General features: G+C 41.7%; 1 protein-coding gene across 1 annotated transcript; it reads left to right on the top strand.

Annotated features, from left to right (window-relative positions):
* Positions 1–324: 324 nt before the first annotated feature.
* On the top strand, positions 325–8,502 carry SERPINB3 (serpin family B member 3). Its single transcript, XM_025931242.2, has 8 exons — positions 325–373; positions 1,198–1,391; positions 1,938–1,994; positions 3,225–3,353; positions 4,103–4,220; positions 5,031–5,170; positions 5,657–5,812; positions 7,697–8,502. Exons 2-8 carry the CDS (start codon positions 1,224–1,226, stop codon positions 8,096–8,098), a joined length of 1,170 nt encoding a protein of 389 aa, XP_025787027.1. The 5' UTR covers positions 325–373; positions 1,198–1,223; the 3' UTR covers positions 8,099–8,502.
* The last annotated feature ends 200 nt before the right edge of the window (positions 8,503–8,702 follow it).

Raw genomic sequence — 8,702 nt, 5'->3', positions numbered from 1 at the left:
AGGGTTGTTTCCAGGTGGCTGTAGCAGGTGGGTGAGAGGAAGTTGGCATTTTAACTTTATCCTCACTGGTACTAGAAAAGACACCTACATGCATCTCCTAAGAGCCGAGGATTGCAGGGCTGCAGTATTTTCTGCTGCGTGTGGAAAGGAAGTACAGTAATGGAACAATCATGTTTTATTCTCCTGAATATTTTGAGTGGATACATGTCCCGGTTAGCCTGATTAAGAAATCAAAAGTTGATTTACTTGAAATACCAACTGCAAGGAGGAGCAGAAGGTGGCAGGAGAGAGGTATATATATTCAGGATCTCCCCACTCACTGCACACAGGCTGACAGGCTCCCTGCCCACCTCTGCTTCCTCCAGGGACCCAGGTAAGTGCTTCCAGCCGCTCCAGCTTAATAACTGGAATCATTTCTGAAAATAATGGCAATGACGCTTTATAGCATGCGTCTATTTCATTCCATGCGATTATATTCTACTTGTTCTGCCAGAGTACATTTGAAACACCTTCTTCATCTGATTTACCCTTTATTTATTTATTTCTGATTATGCAATGCCCCCTGTGGAACATGGTGGGGGGAGAGGGTCTGGCACCCACAGAACCTTGAAGGAAAAGGCAGAGAGGTGCCTCATGGGACGCGGCTGAATGTTATTACATGAATCTGTGTGTTAGTATCTGCGATGAAGCATTTTCTACCGAGGCCTAGTCCTGCCAGTAATGAAAGAAAGAAAGAAAGAAGTTCCATTACTTTCTCACAAAAGTTTTTTTTTATGTGTACAGTAATTTTGATGGTTGTCTAATTATGAAATTTATACATGTACATTGAAAGGGGTTAAAAAGTAAAAGGAAGAAAAACTTTAGTTGCCAAAATCCCACAATCCAAATAAAAGTCATTTCTTTTCAGAAAATTTCATTGTACCGGGGCACCTGGGTGGCTCAGTCTGTTAAGTGTCTGACTTAGACTCAGGTCATGATCTCACGGTCTGTCCGTGGGTTCAAGCCGTGCATCAGGCTCCGTGCTGACAGCTCAGAGCCTGGAGACTGCTTCAGATTCTGTGTGTCTCTCTCTTTCTGCTCCTCCTCAGCTCTCTCTCTCTCAAAAATAAACATTTAAAAAAAATTTTTTAAAGAAAATTCATGACAGACTAACCTTCCCTTCAGTAAAGCCATAATATGAACCTGATGCTTCTCTAGGAACTCCAGGTCACATCAAGGTCGCCATGGATTCACTCAGTGAAGCAAACACCCACTTTGCATTGGATCTGTTCCAGCAGTTCAAACTGTCAAAGAAGAATGACAACATCTTCTATTCCCCTTTATCCATCACATCAGCATTAGCCATGACCTACTTAGGAGCCAGAGAAAACACTGCCCTCGAAATTGGGAAGGTAGGTGTCAGCTGCCTACACACTGACCAGCTTAGACGGATCTCTCCGTTGGTTTGGGTGCAGATGACCACAGATCCGGCTGTGCAGCACAGGAGGCTGGGCAAACATTCCCATAACTGGGTGAGCACAGAGCTGTGGGGAGCACACGCCCTCCCCTGGGCTCTGCCCCATTTGCCTCCCTGTGCCTACATCTCCTCTGGGAGCTGGGATGAACTCCCACAACTGCACAACAAGTAGAGGAGAGGCTTAAATGGAAGAGTAACGGTAGAAGTGAGGCGCTGACTGAAATCCATGGAAAACATCCTCACGTTTCCTGAACAATGAATAACAACACAGGATTCTTTGAAGTGGCTGGTGATCAATCAGCTTTGCGGTCGTTTTTCAAGGAGCAAATGCTTACACTGCAGTGTTCTCTTTTTCCTTCGCGTATTGGTTTTGGTTTGGTTTGCTATGAGGTTTGGTTTTGTTTGTATTGGGGTTCTTTCTCTCTTTTTGACTTCCAGATCTTTTAAGTACTTTTCTTGTCCCACTTCCTGCCGCTTCCAGGTCCTTCACCTCAACGAAGCCACACACAACACGAGAGGAAGAACTACGACAGATCACGTGAGTCACAGAGCACTGGGGTCTAGAAGGCGAATCACACATCCAAGAGGGTCCCACTTTAAAACGGGAATTTCAGATAAACTGTGAAAAGTCAGCTTTTAGGAGAAATCTTAAGCAAAATAGATTGGACAGAGTTGTTTCTCATTTCATATTACACATTGATTTCTTTCGTATTTTTGTTTCCGGAGTGGAGATCACTACTGTTCTTAAAGAGCTTCAAATTCCTGCTCTGCTGTTCACCACTGGGGAACGTGAACAAGACACGACTGCTCTGAGGCACAGTGACCTCAGCCCAGAGAACTGGGAATAATAAAAGAATCTGCCTCAGTACATACGGACAGATGTAAAACATTACGACAGTGCCTAGATTACTGGAAACCCTGACAAATTTTATGTATTGTCATCATAGAATAACAATAATTACAGTAATCATAAAACTGTTGCTAAAATAGTATCATTTTAATTAATTCATAAATGGAATTGAGGAATAAGCACACATCCAAGTAACTTGTGAAAAATGATTATATGAGTTATACAGTTTATAACCTGATGGTCCAAGTCTCTTAGCTAGCAAGTGGAAGTTTCTGGATTCAGACAGGCCTAGGTTCAAAAATTGTCACTGGCTACCCATGGCTCTTTGGAAAGTTTATTCAATTCTGAGTTTCTTTTTTCATCTGAATTAGTCTAAAGACCCACAGATACCAATGTAAAGTCCTTACCAGGCACATACTGTTCCTACATGTAAGAGTACGGCTATCATGAGTGAAGGTCATGGTCAGTAGGTCTTAGAACATAATACCATCTAGGAGGGCACAGGACTTCATGTCATAATGTAACTGAAATGTACAAATCCAACATTATCACACCAGTGATGGCTGCTAAAATGAGATATGCTTCTAGTCTTTAGGGAGCTTATGTTTAGCTGGGAAGCTTAACCTAATCGTTTGTAGCAATTAGAAGGCAATCCAATGGTGGAATTGTACTGCATCTACAGTTCAAAAGTGAAAAGACTGGATTATTTAGAGCAGGAACAAAGAATTTCCTAGAAGAGACTGAATGTAAAGATTTTGAAGAATATTTAAGTAAGTCCACCGAAAATCAGGGAACAACAATGAATGTCATCTGTGGGAATACCAAACTTTACCTTCGGACCTAATAGATATACACGGGGTTAGTATTTATATTTATGTTGACAGAGACTACAATGAGCTTACTTTTTGATATTTGAAGGTTGAAAAGTTGGGCAATGTGCACCACCAATTTCAAAAGCTTCTAACGGAATTAAAGAAACCCACTGATGCATATGAACTGAACATTGCCAACAAGTTCTATGGAGAAAACAAGTATCCATTTCTTCAAGTAAGTTTCACCTGGCCTTCCACACCTTATTTGAATCCTGGGCCGTCAGTCCTTCAATGACCAAACGGGAGACAGTCAGGCAGATGAACCTGGCTGATCCACATGAGGAGCATTTACACGGGGTGCAAGATTCCCTTGCCTCAACTATACCAGATGAAGTTTCCTAGAACCTGACAATCTGCCAGTATAGAGTGTGGGTTCAGGGATTACTTTATAACCCAAGGGAAGGCTCAGTAGCAAAGGAAGTCATGAGATGCCCCTCGTGAGCTGACACCACTCAGTTACACAGTATAAATTTTGATGGGCAATGACTAATGGGATACTGATGAGAGGGCAGGCTTGTGAGTCTCTAAGGAGAGTTGGGGAAGTACCAGGGAAGACTGAATGCCCAGAATGGAATACTAAGGATTGACAGTACTGGTGAGGAGTCCCAGAAGCACACCATCTCCTTTGGGGCATCACGCTTTGCAGTTTGCAACCCACGGCCTCTCCTGTCCCAGCCTAGGTACAGAAGGCATTGCCCTTCGAAGACTTCATTCTTGCACCAGCCTGTGCTTCCTTTTCATGTTACCCACGTGGTAACTGTGTAAAATATGCATGGGCAGGAAAAAGTAGATTTCTCCAGGGTTCGTCTAGATTCCTTGTACTCTATCTTGTCAAGATTGAAGATAATTAGCTTGGGAATACATAGTTACTGACAAATTACTCTTAATTCTTCTTTGTGTCCTTCCTTCCTTCCCACATCAAAGGAATATATGGATAACGTCAAGAAATTTTACCTAGCCAGTGTGGAATCTGTTGATTTTCAAAATGCGGCAGAAGAAACTCGTAAGAAGATTAATTCCTGGGTGGAAAGCCAAACAAATGGTAGAGTATGGGAGCTCTCCCATTTAAAAAACAAAACAAAACAAAACACTTTTGAGTCCCTGCTGTGCATGAAACCTATTCTTGACACCCTATGGGATGCCCGTGGGGCGGGGCTTGGCTTTGAAGAGAGGATGGAGAAGGGCACTGCAGATGACGGAATGGTCCAAGTCAATGTGGAGAGTAACAAGGGGAGCCCAGGAGGTAGAACAGAAAGACGGCTACAAGGAAACACGGCTGGCAATCTGTGTTTGCTCGTGGCCAGAGATGACTGGATGTCTGTGAACCTCAACACTCTGCTCAGACCCTGTCTTCGGTTCACATCCTCTGTTCTCTATTCTAGTGGAGAATAAAGAGGAAGACACCGCGGGGAGTGGTGTCTGACAGCACCTACGTTTCAGACTATAGAGCTCGCGCCATTTGTCCTAAAGAACAATCAAGCCCTATTTCGTCACAGCCGTGAGCCTAAAGTTGAAAAACAGAAAGGAAAGGAGGGAGGGAGGAGTGGAAGAACTGAGGGAGGGAAGGCGGGTGGAGTCGCTTGCAAGAGCAGCTGACCCCAGTGTATGACTCTTCAGTGTGTGGTGACCGAAGTCCTCCGAAAACAGAAGCTGAACACCTTTCCCATGACAATGAGGGGTGTCTCTATCAGGCTGGTGCCGTGAGGAAAGCTGAACCTCGAGAACCACTGCTCACCGTCCCTAAAGTAGTGATTTGTGTGAATAATTAATGATCGCTTGTAACTTTCAGAGCATCTCCCAAACAAACCACTTGTACTTCTACGGCAGACCTCTGATGTTCTTACTTTTGCAGGAAAAATCAAGGATCTGCTTCCCGAAAACTCTCTTGAGTCTACCGTTCTGGTTCTGGTGAACGCAGTCTATTTCAAAGGACTGTGGGACAAGAAATTTGATAAAAAATATACGGTGGAGGAAAAATTTTGGCTGAACAAGGTATTATAATTGATTTATTTATTTAATGTTTATTTATTTTTGAGAGAGAGAGAGACAGAGCATGAGTTGGGGAGGGGCAGAGAGGGAGACCCAGAATCCGAAGCAGGCTCCAGACTCCGAGCTGTCAGCACAGAGCCCGACGCGGGGCTTGAACTCACAGACCGTGAGATCATGAATTGAGCTGATGTTGGACGCTTAACAGATAGAGCCACCCAGGTGCCCCTGTAATTTATTTATAATAATGTAACACAGTCATACATGGAATGTTAACTTTCAACTCCTATCTGATAGTGTGTACAACTGCAGGTAGAAAACAGAATTTGTCATGGCTGCACTGTCCTCTTCTTTGATTTTTTTGACTCTATTTACTTGGGGATACTTGAAGAACCCTACCATCTGTTAGAAGGAGGATGTGTATCTCAATAGCGTTATCTTCTGTTGAATAATGCCTCACTTGGCATTTGTTTGCCACGTCAATTACCTCAGGATACAAGCAAACCTGTGCAGATGATGAAACAGTCCAGTGTCTTCAATTTCACCTCACTGGAGGACGTACAGGCCAAGATCCTGGAAATGCCATACAAAGGCAAGGATCTAAGCATGATGTTGCTGTTGCCAAATGAAGTGGACGGTCTGCAGAAGGTACAGTCTTGTATCTCTGATTCTTCCTACTGTTGCCTGACTTCCCAGCAGTACAGTGCTTGTGTGCGTCATTCACTGCACCAATGATCACAGAGTTCAAGTGGTGGTGGTGGCTGACAGAGTTCAAGTACAGAGTACGTCATTTCTTCTCTGCCAACAGCCTAAAAAAGAATTGTTAAGGAGAATCTAGAATCCTGTGTGTTCCAAAAAGTAAATATCTTTTTTTTTTTACATTTTATTTATTTTTGAGAGAGAGAGAGAGACAGAGCACAAGTGGGGGAGAGGCAGAGAGAGAGAGGGAGACACAGAATCTGAAGCAGGCTCTAGGCTCTGAGCTGTCAGCACAGAGCCCGACATGGGGCTCAAACTCACAAACCGTGAGATCATCACCTGAGCCAAATTCGGATGATTAACCAACTGAGCCACCCAGGCACCCCTCAAACAGTAAAGATCTTAAATATTGCAGCGTGATATAGAAGATTATACAGAAAACCTCAACATCACAGGTGCCATTAATATTCTGAAAAACCTACCTAGGTGCACACATTAATATTTTGCAACCCTAAGAACTTCTAATATATTCCAGTCTATTCACGTGAAGACAAGGAACTAAGCACTCATATGTAGGCGACGTGACACATGGAAATATTTGCAAGCTCACTTATAAACAAAACGAGCAAATTAAAACAACAAAGGGTACATTTGAAATATTAAATCACAGTAGTTTTGCAGACAATGGACAAACAGATTTAGCTTTTCAATCTGGAAGTATTCTGTTGCTAGGAGCTCGAAAATCATTCAGAGTCTCATTGCTCAGAGACAAACAAACAAACAAACAAACAAACAAACAAACAAACAAACGTGTGTGGAGGGACTACCATTTTCCTCTTAAAACTGTTATAATGAAGTTAATATATAAGAATACCAACAATAGTATCTGACGCATAAAAGACAATCCAAAGATGGCAGCTTGCAATGACTCCAACAGCCCGTGATGCTGCTGACATCCCAGTGACCTTGCTGCAACCAAAATAGATACTGTGCTAACGCTGGGCTTTGGAGATCCTCAGGGAAGGTAATACGGCAGTACACATGAAGAGCCACGACCCTGTGCATACTCCAGCTCAGCAATCCTCGTGATCAATAACATCAGGAATCCCAGTCCTGGGATTTTAACTTAAAGTAACGAATCCAACAAGGCAAGGAGCTCAAAATATTGAAAGGTTCAGAACAAGGAACAATGGCATATCTTCCTATCGCCAAGAGTTTAACTTAGCGACTGACACACAGTGAACGCTTAAAAATATGTGTACGTTGAATCATCAATTTAGTGTTAATAGTGTGTAACAATTTAAACTTGTTTAGGGTACTATATATCTGTATGAGAAATGTTTACAAATAGGTCAAGCAAGAAAAAGGAATATAAGTAGGACATACACTATCATCATTATTTAAATCAGGGTGTAAAAAGTTAGGTATACAAGGATAGTAACAAGACGAGTCTATTTGAAAATGAAGCATGTCATGTGGGGAGTGTAAAAAATAGATACATAGTTCATTTCTCACAAAATGATCTGATTTAATAATTCTGTTGCGCATATATGTATGCATATATATCCACGTGTATATATTTATACAATGCATATGTATTTACGTACACAGAAATATAACACAGTCACGAATATATAGTACATTTTTCAATTGTATAATATCTTTTTATGACTGTGTTATTTTTGCCTCCTCAGATAAGATGTAATAAACTGAATCTCCTGTATTTACATTTTACTGTCAAAATAAAAGGTTTCTATAATTCAATCCAGTGTTAAATCATGTTTGACGTCCAATGAGAATCATGTCGGTTGTTCCTGTTTTCTACCGCTGTAGCTTGAAGACCAGCTCACCGCTGAGAAACTAGCAGAGTGGACGAGCTCACAGAATATGAGCGATAGATGGGTGGATTTATATTTACCTCGGTTCAAAGTGGAAGACGACTATGACCTCAAGGCCACGCTGCAAGCCTTGGGGATGCTGGACGCCTTCAATACACAGAGAGCCAACTTCTCAGGCATGACAGGGAGCCTGGATCTCGTGGTGTCTAAAGCCCTCCACAAGTCCTTTGTGGAGGTGACTGAAGAGGGCACCGAGGCCACAGCTTCTACAAACATAAATGCTGGGTATACATCACGACCAACTTACCATTTTCGTTGTGATCACCCTTTCCTGTTCTTCATCAAGCACAATAAGACCAACTGCATTCTCTTCCTGGGCAGAGTCTCTTCCCCTTAGATACAATTAGCCTGCCACTACTTACCGAGAAATGCAGTTTTTCCAGTACATTGACTGCTAAAAATAACATATTCTCTTTCATTCTTTTGTTCCTTTCCAATCTCATAGTCATCACTGGGAACGTAATGGTTGTCTATCTATCTCCCTCTTTCTACAAACACATGTAAACCTACTTTATCTCCCCATGATAATTCCCCTTTGGACAAAATGTTCAACACGAGGTAAAAGGATATTTTAATACTCCATCTTCTACTAAATTTGAATAATATCTATTTCAAAAACCATATCTACTATTCAAACGTACTAACCTAAATACCCACATTTATTTGAATTTAGGTGACATCTAGCACCCTTACTTGTCTAAATTTCTTTTATTTTGTGAAATAGATGATCAATAAAGCATTTATTCAAATTATTTGTTGCTTTCCTCTTTTTTTCGTTTCAACAAAGTACAAGTGACCCACCACACAGAGGAAAGATAATTTAAAAATATACTATCACATTAAAAAGAAAATTCAAAATAGGAGCAGAGCATGATAAGGCTGAAGGTAGTTTGGTACCAAACATGAAAGGTGCTGTGGCCACGTTCACAACTTTCTATTTT

The sequence above is a fragment of the Puma concolor genome, chromosome D3 (genome assembly GCF_028749965.1).
Source record: "Puma concolor isolate L17-30 chromosome D3, mPumCon1.1.hap2, whole genome shotgun sequence".
Classification (NCBI taxonomy): domain Eukaryota; kingdom Metazoa; phylum Chordata; class Mammalia; order Carnivora; family Felidae; genus Puma; species Puma concolor.
The sequence above is the reverse complement of the archived record's forward strand: the minus strand, read 5'-3'. Positions and strand labels throughout refer to the sequence as shown.

Coding starts and splice junctions, on each gene's coding strand:
- SERPINB3 (XM_025931242.2), top strand. CDS start 1,224: ATGGATTCACTCAGTGAAGCAAACACCCACTTTGCATTGGATCTGTTC. Junction 1,392..1,937: donor CTGCCCTCGAAATTGGGAAG/GTAGGTGTCAGC, acceptor TGCCGCTTCCAG/GTCCTTCACCTCAACGAAGC. Junction 5,813..7,696: donor AAGTGGACGGTCTGCAGAAG/GTACAGTCTTGT, acceptor CTACCGCTGTAG/CTTGAAGACCAGCTCACCGC.